The 23648-nt window shown below is 39.2% G+C and overlaps 3 protein-coding genes across 7 annotated transcripts in view; 2 read left to right on the top strand and 1 right to left on the bottom strand.

Annotated features, from left to right (window-relative positions):
* The window catches only part of LOC123518706 (unconventional myosin-IXb-like), a 104239-nt gene extending 98749 nt beyond the window's left edge, over positions 1–5490 (top strand). Inside the window, 9 exon segments of the mRNA XM_045279704.1 lie at positions 118–286; positions 419–592; positions 2086–2275; positions 2495–2666; positions 2861–3041; positions 3270–3505; positions 3720–3978; positions 4155–4254; positions 4435–5490. Of these exon segments, the coding sequence (XP_045135639.1) occupies positions 118–286; positions 419–592; positions 2086–2275; positions 2495–2666; positions 2861–3041; positions 3270–3505; positions 3720–3978; positions 4155–4254; positions 4435–4601 (1648 nt within the window). The 3' untranslated portion in view covers positions 4602–5490.
* Positions 3–19604, bottom strand: LOC123518705 (solute carrier family 2, facilitated glucose transporter member 8-like). Of its 4 annotated transcripts, XM_045279702.1 has the most exons (6): positions 19495–19604; positions 18857–19007; positions 18382–18544; positions 16959–17795; positions 15652–15829; positions 13166–14840 (listed from the first exon to the last, which is right to left on the bottom strand). In XM_045279702.1, exons 1-6 carry the CDS (start codon positions 19534–19536, stop codon positions 14658–14660), a joined length of 1554 nt encoding a protein of 517 aa, XP_045135637.1. In that variant the 5' UTR covers positions 19537–19604; the 3' UTR covers positions 13166–14657. The 4 variants fall into 4 exon arrangements, 1 of the variants encoding a protein (XP_045135637.1); XR_006678872.1 differs by lacking the exons at positions 13166–14840; positions 15652–15829; positions 16959–17795; ... (1 more) ...; positions 18857–19007; positions 19495–19604 and adding exons at positions 3–589; positions 854–921; positions 2503–2664; positions 12761–12796; XR_006678873.1 differs by lacking the exons at positions 13166–14840; positions 15652–15829; positions 16959–17795; ... (1 more) ...; positions 18857–19007; positions 19495–19604 and adding exons at positions 3–589; positions 854–921; positions 2503–2664; positions 12722–12791.
* A 2203-nt stretch (positions 19605–21807) lies between these two features.
* The window catches only part of LOC123518936, a 4885-nt gene continuing 3044 nt past the window's right edge, over positions 21808–23648 (top strand). Inside the window, exon 1 of one of the 2 annotated variants that reach the window (XM_045280015.1) lies at positions 21808–22128. The gene's annotated coding sequence lies outside the window, so the exon portion shown is untranslated. Of the gene's footprint in view, positions 22129–22822; positions 23021–23648 lie in introns of those variants that run through there. The other variant, XM_045280016.1, reaches the window with a different exon arrangement.

Below are 23648 nucleotides of genomic sequence, written 5' to 3'. Positions count from 1 at the left end.
AGTTTTCTTTGTAAAATTTTATTACAGTGCACCTAAAATAACTTCCTAGAATTCTAAGCATATGAATCATTATTTATTTCAGTAATGGCTTCTTGGTAATTACATGTTTTTCATTAGCAATGAGAGTGTCCATCACCAAGGGGAGGTAGCATCTCAACATGCTTCAACAGTGGGCACTGCTGGCTCCAAGGCCTCAAAATCAATGAGTGTTCTTAACAATGCAGTGAAGCATGCTACAGATGGTTTTATCGGCATTCTTGACATGTTTGGCTTTGAGGATCCCAAGGTAAGCATCTTTCATCACATGATGACAGCAGTACAATGAATAAATATTAATGAAAGCTGGATCTTTCATCACTCAATGACAAGCAATACAATGAATATACATTAATGAAAGCCATTTCCTTTCATTCCACAGCCCTCACACTTGGAGCACCTCTGCATTAACCTGTGTGCAGAGACAATGCAACATTTTTACAACACACACATCTTCAAGTCTTCCATTGAGTCATGTAGGGATGAGGGCATCACTTGTGAGGTTGAAGTTGATTATGTTGACAATGTTCCATGCATTGATCTCATCTCATCACTGGTAAGTTAAGAGAAAATTTAAAAGATAAATGAATTGATCATAATCAGCATTTTTCTGTTTATAGTTATTTTGCTTTGTTTTATGGGTAAATGCTATAAATCATGAATGAACTACTACCATTACAAAACTTATTCAGAATAAAAAAAACTACTACCATTACAAAACTTATTCAGAATAAAAAAAAAATAGTCACATGCAATAAGCTCTATGTGTAAAGGTTAAGGAACAGGCACCTGCAAATGTTATAAAGTCTTTACTGACCTTTCTTTACTGATGTATAGAGCTGTGGATACACCAATCTCCTGGACATCAATGGTTGTTCCCCAAAGCTGAAATAATTCTAGATTCAGGAAGGAAAACATCATAGCACATTCAAAAACCTTAAATATATATGGTTATACCTTTATATATTACATTGAATCCTCACTTTTTTTATATAGTAACATCTGGTAACTCAAAGTGGTTAAAATAAAATAATGTAATAGCTCAATATATGTGAAGCAATGGTGGTTAAATTAAGTCTAATAACTCAACAAATGTACAGGAAGCTACCACTAAAGAGTACCTATGTCAAAAATATTAAGTGCCTCTGTCCACCAAAAAGGTGGTTATACAATGAAAAGATGAAAACACATTTTATTGGACAGTATGAGAAAATGTAGAAATTTGACTAAGAGCAGTGACTGGAAAGTTAAGTTCCTCTTCTTCCCCCTCCCAACACCTCTCCCCTAAAGAAAATTGCAACCTCTGAACTAAAGGCATGGTCACATGAATGCTTACACATATCTCATTACACACATGCAGCTTTTATTTTCTGTCTATTGTAAGCAAACAAGTGGTTGGACACAGACAAGAAATAACTTTTCTGTACTTCACTATGTATAAATGTCTTGTAAAATTAAATCCTAACCAAACTAGCAGAGAAAAAAGAAAGCTGGCATGAGTATATTCATAGTTAGCTCATTACTTGACAGAAACCTCTTTCAAAGTCAACATGATATCATCTCTGTGTATGGCTCGAGGCAATGGTAGCTTCACATGCTCTTGGATGAAAATTCCTCTAAAGAATATTCAAATATTCACATAATGACCTCTTGTGTTCATTGTGTGTGTAGATAATACCTAAGTATGATAGGAAAATTACTGTATTAACAAGGCTTAAGGAACAGCACAGCCCTCTGAAAGAGTGGTTAAAGCATGGCATGTTGATGCAGATGGTGAATTGCAGGCTATTATGCAATTCCAGCATAATCATCATAACAATAGCACCTGCTAGTGCCTGTGATATCAGTTTATTGCATCTACATGATAGATTAAAAATACAAGACCTAATCCAATGATGGTCAGGAAATGGGTGTAACTGAAATTCATAAGGGATGAGTTAGTGGATGTAGGTACTTAGGTGCAATCTACTTAAGGATTTACTGTAGGGACTGTAATATCGTATAACAATCAACAAAATATTTATCCATAACAATTCTTTTTTTCTTTAGCGCACAGGTCTCCTCAGTATGCTGGATGTGGAAGGCTCAGTGAGGGGCACTCCAGAAAGCTACATCCAAAAAGTCAAAGTCCAGCACAAAGGCAATGGAAGACTGTTTGAACCAAAAGCAAATCACATTAGGTCATTTGGTATCCATCATTTTGCTAATAGAGTGATCTATGATGCATCAGATTTCCTAGGTAAGTGCCACTTCTTTACTGTGAAATTATTTTCTTGGCTTTTCTACATATCAAGTAGTATGTAGCTCCAGCATTCTTCAGCACTAATGTAATCACATTTCAAGGAATATGGTTTCCTTGCTTTGTAAAAATAATAATTCATTGCATTTTACACTACCTTCTAACTGTGAAAGAAAAGAAAAAAAATGTAGTGACTAACAAGTCTTATGGTCATCACAGATACGAACAGGGACATTATCAGTGACGACCTGGTCTGTGTGTTCCATAAGCAATCCTGCAACTTTGGATTTGCCACACATCTGTTTGGGTCAGAGCTGAAAGCACTCTTCTCTCAGGATCCAGTGCCAAGGGGCGTCTCCTTCCGTATCAGCCCTACTTCACACACAGACCTGCAAGTATCAAGAGTATTGCCAAAATGTATAGCCTATCTGGAGCAGAGTTAAATCATTGTGTAATCTATATAATTTCTTCTTACTGTTATGCACAAGATACCTGAACTAGATAAAGAAACTTAAATAAAAATTCCTTAATTTTAAAAATTTCCTTAAATAAAAATTTCTTAATTTAAAAAATTTCCCAAAACAGACAAAATGGAGATGAACCAGTGTCAACACTGACACAGGACTTCCATACACGACTAGATAATCTCTTGAGAACACTAGTCCATGCCAAGCCACACTTCATCCGTTGCCTCCGCTCAAACTGCTCTGAGAAACCTGGCCACTTTGACAGAGCTACAGTCATCAAGCAGATTCGAGCTCTGCAGGTGAGATGCCATGAAAAATCTTTTTAAACTAGCACATTTATTACTTGTCATTTACTATTTGAAGAAATAAGAAATTTTTTTTCTTGTAATATCTATTGCCTTTAACTGGTTTACAGTACTACATTACCATGTGAAATTTAACAAGTGAACCTTTTAAGGGTGTATGCTGAAGATTTTCATGCCTTGTTTTTACCATCAAATTTTAATTTCCCCTTCACTTTTTTTCAGGTACTTGAGACAGTGAATCTAATGGCAGGGGGTTACCCTCACCGCATGCGTTTCAAGACCTTCACCTTGCGCTATCGCCTCCTTGTACCCTTCAAAAAGCTCCGGCGTGTTGAAGATAAGACTGTGGATGATTGCAAACTTATCCTTGAGTATTTTCTGCGATCTCTGGAAGATGTGAGCAGATCTTCAACAGTAGCCATTCAATGGGCCTTGGGCAAACGACACATTTTTCTCAGGTAAAATTTTTAAGAGCCAAAGCAGTTGATTATGTCTTCTAACAAATACTAGAAGTTCCCACTTACTCAAACCTTTGTTTAATTATTATAGACTGATGAAAAATAATGATCTTAATTATGTTTCAGTGCTTAAGAAATATCAGTTATGACTTCTTTACAGTATGTATCTATTTTGAAATCACTTTAAATTTGTTGTTAATTTGTTTCTGGACAGTGAGGGTGCCAGACAACAGCTTGAAATGCTACGAATAGAGATGAGGCATCGAGCAGCAACATTGCTGCAAGCAGTGTGGCGTGGCTGGCACTTCCGCCGGCGCTGGCCTACCCTCAAAAGGAATCTAGAGCTACGTGCTCGTTCCCGTACGGTCAGGCCTCGACCTCAACCAATTGCTGGGACACCGCCACCAGATGTAATGGACAGATGTGACCAGAAAACGATACAACAGACATGTTCTTTATTTGGTCTAGACTTGGTAAGTCAATTAAGGTTTTATGCAATGACTTCATAATAGAAATATATTTAGAATGTAAGAGTGAAATTGAAATATATGCAACTGTGAAAAGATTGACTATGTATATGCTTAGCTACGGAGGTTTTGCCAAACATGACGCAGCTTATAAACATGTGACCCAGACCGCCCTTCTGCAGGAGCGGCCGCCACCAGTGCCGCCCAGCCGCTCCTACACTATCACAGGAAATCACAAGATGGGCTACCCTCAGACACGGGTCATGAAGAGGAAATTTCCAGGTGAATTAAATTTCCTAACCATTGCAACATTGACTTACTCCTTAATCTTAAGTAAAACAACAAAAGTATAGATATTAAACAACCAATTTAATTAACATGAAAAATAATATACAACTATACAAACATGTCCAGAATTTAGGTATGCTTGTATCTAATGTTTGATTTCTTGATTTACAACAGAAGAAGGCGGAGGTGACAGCGTGCTTCTGAAGGGAGAGTCTGTGGTGGTGGTGGGAGCATCCTCCAGACGTGGCCACCTCCTTGTTGACCACCAAGGACATTCCTTTCATGTACCATTCCAGTACATGGAGCTCAAACCTTCTGCTCAGCCAGGGGTCAACATATAGGCCTCAGCACCACCCTTTTGCTTAAGTGAAATATCAGAGTGTTCCTCAGCACCCTGAGGCTTTGAAAGCCATGATAGGATTGAAATACTGGACAAACTCGTATGCTCAATGACAGTCAAGTGTTTTCCAACCAGAGTGCTGAGGGGGCTCAAAAAGTTCAGGGATTGACTTAAGTAAAAAAGAAACAGCAATCTTCTTTTTCATGTTAATTGTTCCTGGCACGCCGGAGGTAATTGTGGCCGAGTTGGATTTTACTTCTAATTCTGGCCAACTTGCTGAGACGAGCACTCAAAAGGGTGGGAAGTGGATGATGCTTATTGTATGGATTAAGTGGAGATCACTACGGAGGAGAAACTGCTAGTGACGCTCTCCTATGTGTCTCAGTGATGCTCAGAACTTAACTCGAAACAAGAGAAAATGGTGACTTCGAGTGGCACATTGAGATGAGAGTCTTGTCACAGCCACCAATTGGTTACATTCTTGGCCTTAACCCTTCCCAGGTTTCTAGTGATCTCCTACACTATCTTGATTTCCTCCTCATTTCCCAACTTCCACCCCCTCCAGGCCATGACCAGAGTGAGTGTGTGACTGTCAAGTGCTTTTTATAAGTGAAACATGAAGCTTTGTATATAGATATTTGTATGTGCCAATATTGTTAAGTAATTTTATAAGTTTATTGATATACCTCGTTACTTAATGTATCGTCGAGTAAACAAACAACTATTATATACTAAAAGACTAAAGACTATTGAAAGTGACTGACATTGAAAATAATGCATTTTGATTCTTGGTGCTACCCTTTTTATTAATCTCTCTCTCTCTCTCTCTCTCTCTCTCTCTCTCTCTCTCTCTCTCTCTCTCTCTCTCTCTCTCTCTCTCTCTCTCTCTCTCTCTCTCTCTCTCTCTCTCTCTCTCTCTCTCTCTCTCTCTCTCTCTCTCTCTCTCTCTCTCTCTCTCTCTCTCTCTCTCTCTCTCTCTCTATAATTGTCTCCACTTTTCCTCTCCCATATTTCTTTTCCAATATTTCTATTCTCTTTCTCTCTCTCTTTCCTACTAATTTTCTTTCCAATCTCTCTCTCTCTCTCTCTCTCTCTCTCTCTCTCTCTCTCTCTCTCTCTCTCTCTCTCTCTCTCTCTCTCTCTCTCTCTCTCTCTCTCTCTCTCTCTCTCTCTCTCTCTCTCTCTCAAGTCCACAGTATTAACGTCCCTGCCACTCCCCTCCCCATTCCCCCTTCCGTTACCTGCCCGTCGCTACTGTGCCTTTCTTCGTTATTCTAATTCATCCATTTATCTTAATTCACTTGAGCATTTACTTTGTTCTTCCAAATATTTATTCATTCTTGCCTATTTGATTTTAAAAGTAATCTTAGTTTTTAATTCCAATTTTATTTAATCATTACACTACTTCCATTTAATCTGTCTTGTCCAGAATCAAATTTTATGGGATTTCTATCAATCTTGCTAGTTTCCTTATCTTGCATTTTCATGTCTGGCTCTACTTTTTTATCTTTTCTGTATGAATCACTTCATTTCGTCACTGAATTATCACATCATATTTGACCAACGTCATTCACCGGCCTTCTTACTCTACCTCATCCTCAGTCTCTCACTCCCTTTCTCTATCCTTCTGAATCAATGACATATTTTTCATTCCATCCACTACTCTCTTCAGTGAAGCCAGTTCCCCACCAGTGACGGTCAACCAGTAAGAGGAAGTGCTCAATCCTGTACATACCAGTGTAGATACTGTACATGTGTGGCTCCGTACTAATAATACTCAGTGTAACCTGTACAGAAAGTTTAGTTTCCATGTAAGTTAACAATGACAGACCATGTCACAATGTAGGAACAAGACTCGCATGACCTGAAGCCCAGAGGTGCCCGGTGGTGCTCCTAGAATTTTTATTTTTCATTTTTTATTTTCATTTATTTCCTTTTTTAGTATTGTGCACACCAGTCAGTGAGGTGTGGCCATATTGGGGGGTACAAGCAGGGTCCAGAAGTCCCTGGACACAGTGAAGGAAGCCAGCGTTTGTGTGTCATTGGTTGAGACATGTGCCAAATATGCTTAGTATTTTTCAATTGATTTATTGTTACCCTTTTCCATAACTGTATTATGTTGAATATTTGTACCACCCTGGCAGAAGTTCACATCATTCCTTGCTTTGTCATCTTCATCATTTCCTCATTACTAGCTTCTGTCTTATTTTTCAACTTTGGCCTTGCTCCCTGCACAAGCTCACAGCAGTGGAAAGCTGATTTGAGGTGTTACATAGCTCAGTTATTACCAAGAGATCCAAGTGGCCCAAAACAAAGACCTGGGTGAAGAATAAACAATGTTCCATCAAATGAACTAGATGGATCCTGAGATTTGTAATTTTGCAGTATAACAACATGCAAATTACTTTCCATCTACCAGGGCCATGTAGGTTGGCTGTTTTTTCTAGATTTTCTGTATCTGGCCGTCTCTGCTGAAGGTGCTGAAGTGTGCGTAATATATATGGAATCTTTAGGGTGCAAACTATTGTAAGAGTTCCTGTTAATATTGGATTTTTTTTCTTTTAAAATTAAAACTTAACAAAGAAGAACCATAACTATTTGTTTTTGATTCCCTTACATCTTTATTGTTTTCCTCTATATGTCACTTGATCATTTCCAATTTATGGATAACTCATACTTCCTAAGGAGAAGATGATGGGAAAAACAATTATGAAGTCTTTATACAGAACATGACTTTAGACCAGGAGTAGCTTACTTTTTCAGATTACAACTCAAAATCCTTTAAAGTAGGCCCTTTGTGTGACTCCCAACACCTAGCCCATCAAGTCCTTTGATTACTAATAATATTTCAGAAAGTCCAGTCATAAAATGGTTGTCAAGTGCATCATTGTGTTGTCTTCTCAAACTCAAATTAGGCCAAATTTGGCCAAACATATTTGGAAGAAGAATGGTAATTAAATTCTTCAAAGCAATTACATCTACCTAACAAAGCTGCTAACAACCTTCTCTACTATAAACAAATCACATTCATCATCTACCTAATCTGGATCATCAATATGAATAAAGCAAGTAAAAGATTCACAAAAAAGAAACACTGAGGCAAAGCTACACTGCATCTAATCAGTGAAGTTACTCTCAAGTGTATGCAAGAACGAATCAGTAAGTCAGTCTGTCATGAATCTGATTACAGTGGAACCTCGATTCATGAAAATCCCTGTGCATGATGAACCAAATTTTTTAACAAATTTTGTCTAGGTCCACAAATGAATATTTGTCCACGAATGAATTTGGTGTCTGGTGTGAGATGGCATGGCACAGAGCATCAGTTGTTCTCATGGTACCACACCATAAACAGTGTTTCATGTGATGCTGTTCCTTTTTTTTTTTTTTCATTACATTGGCCATCATTATGCCTCCCAAGATAGTGAAATGTGTTAGTGATAATGATATTGAGAAGCTGAGGCATATTACAATAAAAATAAAGAAAGCCATACCAGCAAAGCATCTTGAAAATAATACTTTACAATCTACACAAAGAAAAACAGAAAATGGCAATTTTATAAAAAATGTGGAACACCAGAAAAAAAATATTTCCAAGACGCTTTGCTGGTATTGCAAGTCATGACGAGATTCCACAATAATTTTGTTTGGGCTGCCATATTTGTCATTACTGCTGATTGCAAAACAGAGGCAGGACACCTAGTTATGCATGGTGAATATCGTCAGGAAGATCAGCATAAATTATCTTGTTGTCAGTTACACTCCGTTAATGTAGCAACAATTATCCTTTGTTTATTTCAGCTGTGAGACACTTAAAATCATCTGACAGAGGATACATGCTGCAGGGAACGTAAGGTGCGTGTCCACTGGATTGCTCAAACATGGGCCTGAGGTCCAGGAATAGAGTAATCTATTTTATATTGATTCCTATGGGGAAATGATTTGGTTCATGAACATATCATTCATGAATGGCCTTCAGGAATGAATAAAGTTCATAAAGTGAGGTTCCACTTTACAAAGTAACTTAAGTAGAACTACAAGATCGCATAGTAAAAAGATTGCCAAGGGAATATGCTTGAAGGATTTGAAAAAATATAGTTTCCTACAAAGATGTGTGGAGGTGTGGAATGGTTTGAGTGAGGTGGTGGTGTCAGCGAGGAGTGTGCACAGTTTTAAAGGAAAGTAGGATGTGTGTAGATATGGAGACGGGGCCACACGAGTATGATACCCAGGCCCTGTAAAATTACAACTAGGTGAATACAACTAGGTGAATACACACACACACACACACGCTAAGTACCATGAAAGAAAAGGACACACACACACACACACACACACACATCAGGTCAGCCTCATATAAAATCTATTTACTGCGCCGACTCAGGTCCCTGGGAGCACCGGCAGATGAGCTGAGGGGAGTGTACCTCATCTTTATACTCCCTAAGCTCATGTACGCCGCCCCAGCGTGGTCCTCCTCCCTGAACCTCACACAACGACAACAGCTGGAGAGGGTTCAGAGGAGGGCGTTCAGGGTCATCCTGGGCCTGCCTACAGGTCCTACGAGGACGCCCTGACCTGCCTGAGTCTGCCGAGGCTGGCCACAAGACACCAGGAAGCCTTGGAAAAATTTGGGAAGGACTGCTGCGTCATCCACGTCTCCGCCACCTGCTACCCCCGACGTGCCTCCCCTGCTCGCGCCACCCGACACCATAATCGCGTGGCGCCTTTGAGCACCGCGCACTGATCGGTACCGACTTAGCGCGGTGCCCACTATTGTGCGAGCCTTAAATAAATAAGTGAATTCTAGGTTAAGTTTATCCATAGTTAGGTTAAGCATTTTTAGTTCATTGTGGTAATGTCCCCCTGTACATTTTCAGTGTAATTTTTACATTGCCAAACTAATAAACCGTTTATTATTATTATTATTATTACACACACACACACACACACACACACACACACACACACACACACACCACCTCCCTCCAACACCCTCCAGCTGGGAGCTGGGTGTCAGTGGTTCCAGCTGGTGGGTTCCCCATAACGAAAGATAAAGGCAACACACACACACACACACACACACACACACACACACACACACACACACACACACACACACACACACACACACACACACACACAGTCTCAGTCCTATCCGAAGATCGCTCTATGAGCTCTGAGCTTGCTCCGTAATGGGGAAGGCTGGCTGGGTGACTACCGGGCGACCATAGTGAATTACACACACACACACACACACACACGCTAAGTACCATGAAAGAAAATGACACACACACACACACACACACACACACACACACACACAGCCACCTTCCTCCAACACCCTCCAGCTGGGAGCTGGGTGGTTCAGCTGGTGGGCTCCATAACGAAAGATACACACACACACACACACACACACACACACACACACACACACACACACACACACACACCCACACACACACACACACACCCACACCCTTGGGCCTGGAGCCAGGTATCGGCCTGGGTCCAGCCGGGGGTGTGGGGGCGTCCCTCCCTTGATGACGTCACATATATACGTTACGCAAATCATTTTGAAAATGAGGATTCCCAAAAAGGCAGCTGGACACGAATGTTATAAAAATTCTAACTCGTTATCAATCGAAACTCTCTTATAAAATACAAAAAACATTGCCGAGAAAAGGAATGATAAAAATAGCTCAAAAATATAATAAATAAAGTATTAGAACTTCGACTTGCTTAAACACAATTTCAAAGCCCACCAATTTCATTCAACTGAATCGATAACGTTTTTCAAAAATTATGACTATCATTTCGATATATCAAAACCTGGCAACTCGCCCTATTAGAAAAAATAATATTTAAAAATGACGTTGTTTACAATATTAACAGGACTACATATCATTCTTAAAGTCCACATCTTTAACTTCTCAGGAGCCTTGCACACTTTTCTCATGATAAACCATCTTTTGAAAACACAAACACTTCGCTACAACCTCAAATAAAAAATCACAGATAGCGGAGGTAAAAATTTTAGCGTATTTTGGCCCTCCCATTCAAGTCATAAACACCCTCTACATCACCGTACTTCACTCAACTCAAGCATGGAAGACACGTAAAACACTGCGAACTATCATTAGAAACCCTTAAAAGGCACTTGTGACTCGAAATAAATGAACTGAGACAAATATAAATAATAGTGGAAGTCGAGCATCTGGGACCGGCATTTTGGGCGGGAGCTGGTGATGACGTCACAGCCTGGGGCTCGTGACGTCATGGGTAGGCCCGCTTCTTCTCACTGAGCCTCCATAGCACACAAATCAGGTAATTGCGGATATATCTCAACAACTGACATGAAAGATTAGGCCTATGGGTCCACTTTGTGACCTGTCTGGCCTGTAATGAGTGAAAGATGAGGCAGATGATGGCTGAGAGAGAGGCGGCGGGTCAGGGATCGGTTTGTTTACGTTTTCAAGATTTGAATTATTTGGTTTTTATAAGTATGTGCAGGTGTTAGTTCACTGATATGTTGTCCTGGAGGTTACCAACGTTAGGTTATGACATGGCACCACCGTGAAATGATGAGTTACACCAATATATTACTTACGTTAGCGAAAGACTGCTTGGCGGCGGCTGTCACTAGCAGGCACACACACTTCACTGTCCACTTTGTGTTCTCAACCATGTTTAAATAGTTAACCTCTGATTACTGAGAGGCTACACACACAATATTCTCTTCGCTACTATAGATATCACTATTATCGGTATCTTATCGGTATCATCTCCACCACTCACTGTCCCTCACGGCCAGCGCCTTGTCCTGCCAAGTGCACGGACTAGTGGGCAAGTTCCGGTACCAGTACAGGTAATACTGGTACCAGCCTTAACGGTATATACATATACATACATATATACATATACATACATATATACATATACATACATATATACATATACATACATACATATATACATACATACATATATACATACATACATATATACATATATACATACATATATACATATATATATATATATATATATATATATATATATATATATATATATATATATATATATATATATATATATATATATATATATATATATATATATATATATATATATATATATATATATATATATATATATATATATATATATATATATACACATACACACACACACACATACGCGACGCGTCTGGGTCCCATACGTCGCGATCGGGGTGCGGTTGGCGGCCAGGAGGTTGTAGTCTGTGTGGGGTTGGGCGTGGCGGTCGGTGTCAGCTGGCGAAATCACACTCACCTCTGCCCCGGAATCCACCAGGAAACGGGCCCCGGAGAAAATGTCTCTCACCCAGCCGGTTGCAACGAGGCGGAGATAGGGCGGCGGGGCAACGGGTCGGGGCAAAGACGAGGGGGAGAGGCGGGGGAGGGCAATGGTGATAGCGGCTCCCGCCCATCCCGTTTCCCTGGCCAAGCACATGGCGGTCGGCAGTTGCGTGCCTCCTCCCCGAAACGTCTGTGGTAGAAACAGACGTCCGTCGGGGTAGGAGAGCGGGCGAGCATAGCTTCCAGAAGCCGGGGGAGGCCTCTACCAAAGCAAGCACTGACGGCGCACAGGCAGGCCGGGGCTTTCTCTCTCTCTCTCTCTCTCTCTCTCTATGTCTCTATGTCTCTGTCTGTCTGTATCTCTGTGTGTGTGTCTGTCTGCGTGTCTGTGTGTCTCTGTGCGTGTCTGTCTGACTGTCTCTCTGGGTCTCTCTGTGCGTGTCTGTCTGTGTCTGTCTCTCTGGGTCTCTCTGTGCGTGTCTGTCTGTGTGTGTGTGTGTGTGTGTGTGTCTCTCTCTCTCTCTCTCTCTCTCTCTCTCTCTCTCTCTCTCTCTCTCTCTCTCTCTCTCTCTCTCTCTCTAATCGACAAAGCTAGTCAGGTAGAATCAACGACTCGCAAATGTCTCTAGGAAAGGAGTAACTAAGCAATCATGACAATGACGATTTGACAGCATAAAAAAAAACGGGTTATATATATATGGAATTACCTGATGTATGGACGTGTGGCTTGTTTAAGTACATCACAGTGCACAGAATAAGACTAATAATATTGGGTGTACTTAACTGTAATGTATGCGAGAAAGGAAGAGTGAGGTGAACTGACCGTGTGTCTGTCTCCTGCAACTGTTCTAGAGTCACTGGCGAAGACTGATATTCTGAACACAGGTTTCGAGGGTTTGTTTTGCTCGAGCTGTATCTTTGCCCATTACCTGATTTTTTTTTTTTTTTTCACATTTCCCCGGCTTTTGCATTAATAAAAAAAAAAATCAATATTATCATTGTACTATACTCATCACGGTAACAATAATAATGATGTTTATAATAAAGGTATTAATCATAATAAACTAACAACAATACGTAATAATAATAGAGATAATAATGTACACAATAAAAATGAGAATGATACAATAAAATATTACTATTAATAACAACAATAAATTAAGTCAATATAAATAAAAAAGTTGTAAGATATAACCAATAACAGACAATGAATCATTACTGACGATGCAGTTTGCGAATGAAAAACTGGTAAAGTACTAGTTAATAGTAGTTATATTATGTATATTACAGTGGTAGCACTACTAATAGTATCAGTTGTTACAGCAGCCACAGCCGCAGCCACAACGCGATGAGCAGTTGGGTGGCTGTATGTAATATCAAGCCCAACCTTACTGTACTGTACTATACTACATGTGCGTATGTACTGTACATATACAATACGTACGTACTGTACTCTAAGTACTGTCAATAACAGAAATCCATCTCTCATATGAATACTTATGCCTATATACAGTACAACACGCTAATTTTAATCACCGTTATACATACAGTCCTTGGACAATAAATGATCAGTTGTTAATGTAATGAGCAGTGGTAGTTCACAACCCATTGCCACCATACTCGTACTAACCACAGCCAACAAGCACAAGAAAGAAGCACAAGCTGATAGTCACGGACGCACACCAATTCAACAGTTACGTCTATCGTGTGAACATCACTTCATCAATTCTCAACTCAGCAAGATTATCAATAATCACTCACGCATCAATTAGCAAGTTATCCTTCACTCCGAGCCCACAGTTAAGAGACACCTACCTGCCCCATGGGTGTCCCTAGATGAGAGAGGCTCGCAACTTAACGTAAAATCTTACACAATAATCTGTTAATTGTCATCAGCACTCCTCTCCCATTTCTTGTAACCATCCATAATCACTTGTAACCACTTGTAACCAATGACTGTATAGTGAGGGTGAAATGACCTGTCTCTTTCTCATCAAGAAAATTACCCTTTCTGGATCTCTGTGAGTGCCGCCTGATCTTCAGCGCATTCTGCCACCAGCCAACTCCTTGCCACCAGATAAAAGCAGCCCTGGTCTGTTTAACCGTCAGGATCAGCCAAAATCAAGGATAAATAAATCAGCAATACACCATCACCAGTCACCGCATCCCCTGAGACCGTCGATACTCGCAATGTTGCCATCGACATTTTCCCAGGCACGCTAGATTCACCCTCAAAATCCCTATATCGAGATACGAAATCGGTAGAATTTAAGCATTACAATAAATGTTTACGAGCCTTTTTCTAAAGTAAGTTAAAAATCATGCATTTTCAAACTGATTTAATTATACAATTATTTCCATTATATACCTCTTGAACAGCGTCTGACTATATATCATGCATCATCATCTTGGAGGGAAGCAGTAGATCCAGGTAGTGACTGCGTACTTCTGCTGTATGAGTGTTTCTGCTGTGCCAATCTAGTTTTCAACATTGGCTGATATTTCACAATTAAAGCATGATTTGTGGTTTCTTCTTAATCTTGCACGTACTGCCAGAATACTCAAGCTATAGACAAGAATGATTTGTGTAAAGATAATCCACCCAACCTATAATCCTATAGCAAATGCGTATGAAAGTTCACATGCCCATATATTAGTCAACATCCATGTACAATTGTCAGTAAATCTACAGAGGTGAGACAAAAGACAGGCTCCATTTTCTATCCAATGGCTTTGTCTTTCGTTTCAATGATGAAGGCAAATGAAAATATGATACCGAAGGTGCAAATGCCTGCAGTAAACCAGTAAAAACCTGCTGGTGTGAGGGCTGCTTGGATTGGGGTGAAGAGCTGCAGCGCCAGGACATTGAGGAGATTACTCGCCATCAAGCAAATGCTGGAAGCCTGGTGGTTAAGGACAAATATTGTGCTTGTTAATTTTTCTTACAGATTTATTCCCCACACGAGAATTAAATCAAGTATTCACTTCTTGATTACGGTCTATCCTATCGCTCCTTTACCCACTGGTTTAGGTGGTTCGATTTGCGTATACACTCGTGCCAATGGTACAATTCAGCGGCAGAGAAAACATGACTTTTGTTCGACTAAAGCAGAATAACGCAATTTCCATCCATATTTATATAATATAACATTATGTTTGTATTTAACATTTGGACACTTACAACCTGCTGAGTGTACGAGTACTAACTTCTGCAGAACGTACGTAAGTGAATGATCGTATACAAAGACGGAAAAGAAGCTGAGAGATGACAACAATGACTACAACAACAACAACATCAACAACAACAACAACAACAACAACAACAACAACAACAACAACAACAACAACAACAACAACAACAACAACAACAACAACAACAACAAACAACAACAACAACAACAACAACAACAACAACAACAACAACAACAACAACAACAACAACAACAACAACAACAACAACAACAACAACAACAACAACAACAACAACAACAACAACAACAACAACAACAACAACAACAACAACAACAACAACAACAACAACAACAACAACAACAACAACAACAACAACAACAACTACTACTACTACTACTACTACTACTACTACTACTACTACTACTACCATCACCACTACTACTACTATTAGTCTTACAGGAAAGATAAGTCTGGAATTCAAACGGTAGACAAAAAGACAAAAAATATTTTACGAGGACTGACCTGAGCTCTGATGGTTGTAGGAAAGTACTCGCTGTTGAGGATGAATGGCACTTGAGCGATACCCAGACTGGCCCCTGCCATGAACACCAGAAGACAAGTAACAGGCACCCAAGTATGCCTTCTTGCAAAGGACTTTGCCATCAATGTCTCGTTTAGCTCTTCAAACGTTGACTCGTCTCTGTAAGGAATGATGCCAGTTATATTCCTATTTTCCGTAAATTCCTAAGTTTATATTAAAATGGATTACTGTTGAATTACACAGCCAGCTACATCTGTAGTTCTTAGATTCATCAACGTGGTTAGCTGTTGAACCATCTAATGTCAAGTGACAATAGCGCACCCCTCCTTCATGGACAGCAAGGTTACTAGAAATTACAAAATATGTGAATATTTTTTTTTCTGAAAACATACCATTAAGATATAGCAAGAAAAGTTCCTTAATATCTTTAAACATTGTGCATATTGCGATTTCTTTTAAGTGAATGTTAGTAATATATCATGAGAAGTGAATGTGTCAGTTATTCAAGTATCTCTTTATTTTTGACAAAAGAGAGAGAGAGAGAGAGAGAGAGAGAGAGAGAGAGAGAGAGAGAGAGAGAGAGAGAGAGAGAGAGAGAGAGTGTGTGTGTGTGAGTGTGATACATGGACAAATGTTATAGCAAAATTATATAAGTTTATTCCTTTCGACTGAATTTTGTGACATGCGTTAATTGGCTTCAGCAAAACATCTTATACAGTACACCATCGCTTTTATAAAGAAAACAAAATCAATGAGGTTAATGTGGCTTGATACTAAGAAGCATGAGATTAGAGCTAATGAGAACAAAATCAACATGATAAAAAGAAACAATTGCTAAAAATTATTGTTAAGACACTTATACCTTTGTAAAGATGGTTCTCATTATCATCTGTGTGTGTATATGTGTATTCACTGTTTGATCTGCTGCAGTCTCTGACGAGACAGCCAGACGTTACCCTACGGAGCGAGCTCAGAGCTCATTATTTCCGATCTTGGGATATGTCTGAGACCAGGCACACACCACACACCGGGACAACAAGGTCACAACTCCTCGATTTACATCCCGTACCTACTCACTGCTAGGTGAACGGGGGCTACACGTGAAAGGAGACACACCCAAATATCTCCACCCGGCCGGGGAATCGAACCCTGGTTATCTGGCTTGTGAAGCCAGCGCTCTAACCACTGAGCTACCGGGCCGGTTGTGTGTGTGTGTGTGTGTGTGTGTGTGTGTGTGTGTGTGTGTGTGTGTGTGTGTGTGATTTTCAAACTGAGGGTGCCTTATCACCTTTTATGCATAGAAGCCTTGGTAACGATTTCAGAAGTGATTTTGCCACAAAGAGGACGAAGTTCAATTAAATTACTTTCATCTTTCACGTTTTTGGAATACGACGTTAACAATGGTGATGCATTTACCATGATTTCTTCAACTCTTGCCGCTTTTTCAGAATCTATGTTGTGTGCATATGATCCAAATATCACCAAACTGACAACAAGAATGGTCAGGGATATTACCAAGGAGTTACGTCTTCCAATATAATTGATGGTGAAAATTGAGACAGTATTCCCAAGCAGTAGCGTTAGGAATACAATCAGTGTGGAGGTAGTTTCGTCCAGCTCTGTTCCTGATTCATGGAAGATACGAGTCATATTTGTGGTAAAAACTTGTATACCGCAGAAGTTATGTATAAAAAATAGAACCAATACCATAATCAAAGGCTTTCTTATGTCTGGTATTTTGAGGATCTTGAGAAAGGACAAGCCTTCTAAATCAATATTCTTGGTTCGTAGATAGTTTATTTCATCCTCAATGTTTGCATGAACGCCTCTGAGGGATGTGAGTACTTCTCTCGCCTCGCTCTCCTGGCCAGTGGCGATGAGGTAACTGGGACTCTCTGGGATGAACAGCATTGCAACCACAGTCATGATGCTCGTGCCAATGCCGACGAAGGAGATTTGATACCATCTGAGTCCCAAACCAGAGACCAGGACGATGATGTATCCAAGCTGGAGGAAAAGTGTCGGAAACGCAGCCAAGGCACCTCGCACAGCTGTGTCTGGGAGTTCCACAACATACGCCGACCCTACCACCACCATCACACCGCAGTATAATCCATTCACAAATCTGTAAGTTAAAAATGACCATTAACTAGTTAAATGTGTGTGTGTGTGTGTGTGTGTGTGTGTGTGTGTGTGTGTGTGTGTGTGTGTGTGTGTGTGTGTGTGTGTGTGTGTGTGTGTGTGTGTGTGTGTGTGTGTGTGTGTGTGTGTGTGTGTTGTTTCTGTATTTTTTCTTTCTTTATTTATTTATTTATTTATTTATTTATTTATTTATTTATTTATTTATTTATTTATTTATTTATTTATTATTTTTTTGTGTGTGTGTTTCTGTATGTGTTTTTCTTTATTTTTTTGTGTGTGTGTGTGTGTGTGTGTGTGTGTGTGTGTGTGTGTGTGTGTGTGTGTGTGTGTGTGTGTGTGTGTGTGTGTATATATATATATATATATATATATATATATATATATATATATATATATATATATATATATATATATATATATATATATATATATATATATACACACACACACACACACACACACACACACACACACACACACACACACACACACACACACACACACACCTACAACAAATAATGGAAAGGCAGATATCAATATTTGATTTTTTGTGGAATATGGACACATACCTGCCAATGAGTATCATAATCAGACTGTATGACAGCGCCAGGATGACCCATGCAAGTATACTGGGCACTGTCAGCCACAGCATGGACCTGCGACGGCCGATCCGAGCAACCACATACCCACCAGCCAGGGTGCCGAAGAAACTTCCAGCCGGCAAAATACTTCCTATATGTTGCATAACCAAGGGAAAAAAATATATTCATCACTTGCGTCGTAGAGAATCATTAAATACATAATTTAGAATCCAATTTGACTCAGAACGTTCTAACGCTGAATAATAAGCAAGATATTATATACAAGTCATGGCTCCAATATGGAGTTACTTCATTGAGTCCTTTACAATGAAAAACCACCGTATCATCATCTCCAGAAACGAGTAGTGCTGGTCAGATGGACTGATTAGAGATCATAATTAAGTCTAAACCCAGCCTCGGCCTGCCTCGCTGAGTTGGTATTGATTAGAGGTGCTTCTCTTACCGATCAAATCCATTTGGGTATCAGAGAGTGTAATGCTGTTCCCGTATATTGTAGTATTTTTCCGCTGCAAGTCTGTGAAGGCTACGCTGGGCCACACTAACATCAAACCCATGTTGATGGCGCCCAAGCATATACCGGACACCTTCATCACCTTGAAAGACAATATTGCTATGATGAATGTAAATCACGAATGAATGAGGTTCTTTGGGAACTCGTTGATTTCACAAAAAAAAAAAAAAAAAAAATTACATTGTTGCTCTATAGTCTATAGTCTATATTATAGACTATAATACGGGAACAGGCAGATATATCCGTGTAATTCACCACGGTCGTCTGCCAGTCTTCCCCGTTACGGAGCGAGCTCAGAGCTCATAGACCGATCTTCGGGTAGGACTGAGACCACAACACACTCCACACACCGGGAAAGCGAGGCCACAACCCCTCGAGTTACATCCCGTATCTATTTACTACTAGGTGAACAGGGGCTACACATTAAGAGGCTTGCCCATTTGCCTCGCCGCTTTCTGTGTGTGTGTGTGTGTGTGTGTGCACGCATTTACGAGCTCATACTCTTAATCTTAAATATAATGCATCATTACTGGTTTTAATACCGTGTGTCTAGTCACTGTTTGACTTACTTGTTTCTGGATGCGCCGGCGGGTGGCAGAGGGCGTTTCCATGATCTTGGATGAAACAGAATCCTATGCAAGTGGCGGCACTTTTACTGATTATTCACTGCAAAAGAACAGCTAACCTGAAAATGAATCTCACTCTTAGTTACTTACAGTGATCAATGGATACTGTTCTCATAGCTATTCATGTTTTCTAAGAAAACAACGGTAAGTCAGGAGAAGGCAGACATATCTTTGTATTTACTGATCTTGTATGTTTGAGTATGCCACATGGTAATAATGATAATAATAATAGTATATATATATATATATATATATATATATATATATATATATATATATATATATATATATATATATATATATATATATATATATATATATATATATATATATATATATATATATATATATATATATATATATATATATATATATATATATATATATATATATATATATATATATATATATATATATATATATATATATATATATATATATATATATATATATATATATATATATATAGATAGAGAGAGAGAGAGAGAGAGAGAGAGAGAGAGAGAGAGAGAGAGAGAGAGAGAGAGAGAGAGAGAGAGAGAGAGAGAGAGAGAGAGAGAGAGAGAGAGAGAGAGAGAGAGTTTTCTCTAAGATTTCTGATTTGGGCAGAGAAAACTTAGTAGTTTTCAATGCCTCAAAAACTCAATTCCTCAATCTATCAACTCGACACAACCTTCCAGACAACTATCCTGTCTTCTTCAATGACATTCAGCTGTCTCCCTCTTCCACACTGAATATCTTCGGTCTGTCCTGTACTCATAATCTTAACTGGAAACTTCATATCTCATCTCTTGCTAAAACAGCTTTTATGAAGTTAGGCGTTCTGTGGCGTCTCCACCAGTTTTTCTCGCCCCTCCAACTGTTAACTCTGTACAAGGCTTTATCCGTCTTGTATGGAATATTCTTCGCATGTAGGGGGGAGGGGGTTCCACCCATACAGCTTTATTAGATAGGGTGGAATCAAAAGATTTTCGTCTCATCAACTCCCCTTCTCTGATTGACTGTCTTCAGCCTCTTTCTCACCGCCGGAATGTTGCATCCTTTTCTATCTATTATCGGTATTTTCATGCTAACTGCTCTATTGATCTTGCTAACTGCATGCCTCTCCTCCTGCGACCTCGCTTCACAAGGCTTTCTTTCTCTCATCCCTATTCTGTCCACCCTTCTAATATAAGAGACACTCAGTATTCTCAATCATTCATACCTTTCACTGGTAAATTCTGAAACTCCCTACCTGCTGCTGTATTTCCATCTTCGTACAACTTGACTTCTTTTAAAAGAGGTGTGAAGACATTTGTCCCAGGATTTCGGCTAATTCTTTCTAATCTTTTAGGGAGACTGCAGTTCCAATAGGCCTTTATTTTCTGATATTTTGTTGCCCTTGACTGCTCTCCCTCTTGCATAAAAAAAGATACATATATATATATATATATATATATATATATATATATATATATATATATATATATATATATATATATATATATATATATATATATATATATATATATATATATATATATATATATATATATATATATATATATATATATATATATATATATATATATATATATATATATATATATATATATATATATATATATATATATATATATATATATATATATATATATATATATATATATATATGATATATATGATCATGACACTTTTATACTTCATAAAATGAAAAAAGATTTGTCATCATTATTATCATCATAATCATCATTTAGAATAGATCATAAGGTTCTAAAGCAGGATTGGTGTGCGCATTTCAAGGCTTCTCAACTGGATAGTGTAATGGTTACAGCTGGACAAACTACTGAGCCGTTAAAGCAAAACATAACATTTGCCTATGATCTACATGACAATGATTTGTTTCCTACGAAACCAGCTAGCAAAATAAGTTGTAAACTTCACTCTTAGCAGAATATAATTACATTAAGTGTATAATTACTGGCTCTCGAAATTATTTGAATTAGATAACCCTGTTCTAAAGGTTCGAAGCGATCATTTTTCATTTTGTACATTGGCAGGATGGGTTCATGGGTGTGGCGAAAAGGACAGAGAGCGAGCCAAAGGAGGATTAAGGCAGGAAAGGAGGAAACAGTCGGTCTGTTTGTACTCGGCAACCTCCTATTTTGTACACTAGTGCGGAATGCTTGTGCCTGAGAGGTTAGGCTTGCTGACATTGCGTGTATGTTGAACAACTACTCTCCACTGTTCCCACACCATCGACTTTGCACAGTGATAAACGTTTGATGGAATCGGATGAAATTGACATATATCAGATCGACTTGTTTCCAAGGCCATCGCTTGAGGCCAAGTATTCTATACCATGTTTGACGGTGGAGAGATCAGTCGCATCAGCTGGTGGTGGTGCCTAACGCGCTGTCCGGTTCTAGCAGGCACTACACATTCCCCGCCTCCTTCCTCACTCCCTCCCTGAGCCTCAAGAGGGGAAGCGAGACGTGCCAGAAGTTACCCGACATACACGGGGTGTGGCTTTCTGACAACGGGCTCCACAATACCCTACTTTGATCATCTCAACGATATTCCTGCTTACTTCCAAAGGTATGTACGCCTGCCAGAAGAGCTGAGCTTAGGTAGAAATTACTACGGACGTCAACAAAACGTTCTATTTAAACTGTGTTTAACTTCTGCTTTTGAGACATATGAAGAGCAGACCTTGCCTGTCCCTTCCTTCCTCAAAATGTGCGTGAGCAGAAATAGGACATAACATATTTCAAGTGGAAACACTAATCTATAAATCAACAATATAATGGAGTGTGGATACTTATACTCTTTACTGTGAAAAGAATCTGTCGATACTGGGATGTTTTTAAAGTTCTGGCCAGTGCTTGCTTCTTATTTTGTTCTTTTGATGATAATAATTTTCATATATATGAGCATAAACACAAGTATCAATGTCAACAATAACATAACATTCACAACAGACAGAATCAGACGTAAGAAAAAGCTTTGTTGTCTATCATATGTTTGCGCACATATGTGGGCGAATATGCTGCACGAAATATTTTGTAACAATCACTCCAAGGTCTCGAGTAAAGATATGTATGTAACTTGCATGTATACAAGTGCGTGTGGTATGGTATTTAAATTTCTACAACGGAGATCAGCAGTGGTAAGCAGCCAGCGGGGCCACTCAGTTCGCTGCATCACACAAAGAGGGGCTTAGCTCAGCCCACGTCAAGGTTCAACGCCATGATGTTTCTACTTCATTAATTAACACAAGATTCATTAACACTCAACAGTCAACATCAAAGTAAAACCGATCCTCACTGGAAGAAAGAATGAAAGATGAGCGCGACAGACACAAAACGGAGAACTGTTGACCTCTGAAATGCGTGGGTGGGAGCTGAGGTGGCCATCAGATCATAAACATCCTCCTCTCTACTCGCACCGTTCCTATCCACCGCCCCCAGTCTTCATTCGTTTCTTCTCCGTAAGTGCCTTGTTCAGACGTCAAGTGACCTTCGGGTAGCTCCGCGTACTTATTTCATTGTATCTTCTAGCTAAGAACATTCTAACGACGTATGATGTGGAATTTTATGGAGTAGCATTAGCAAAAAAACAACAGCAGGAATAACAGCAGCAGGAACATCACCAGCAACAGCACTACCAGCAGCAACAGCAGTAGCAGTAGTGATAACAACAACAACAACAACAACAATAATAATAATAACAACAGCCACATCAGCAGCAGCAGCAACAACAACAACAGCAGTTCAAAACTTTGGATGATCGTTTTTGACCTCTGTTTAATTACTGGGACATCAATGTGATTTTTTTTCTATCTTTTATTGCCCTTGGCCAGTGTCCCACTTGCACAATAAAGTAGTAGTAGTAGTAGTAGTAGTAAGTAGTAGTAGTAGTAGTAGTAGTAGTAGTAGTAGTAGTAGTAGTAGTAGTAGTAGTAGTAGTAGTAGTAGTAGTAGTAGTAGTAGTAGTAGTAGTAGTAGCAGTAGAGTAGTAGTAGTAGAAATAGTAGTAGTAGTAGTAGTAGTAGTAGTAGTAGTAGTAGTAGTAGTAGTAGTAGTAGTAGTAGTAGTAGTAGTAGTAGTAGTAGTAGT

Source organism: Portunus trituberculatus, chromosome 44, assembly GCF_017591435.1.
Source record: "Portunus trituberculatus isolate SZX2019 chromosome 44, ASM1759143v1, whole genome shotgun sequence".
NCBI lineage: Eukaryota > Metazoa > Arthropoda > Malacostraca > Decapoda > Portunidae > Portunus > Portunus trituberculatus.
The sequence above is the reverse complement of the archived record's forward strand: the minus strand, read 5'-3'. Positions and strand labels throughout refer to the sequence as shown.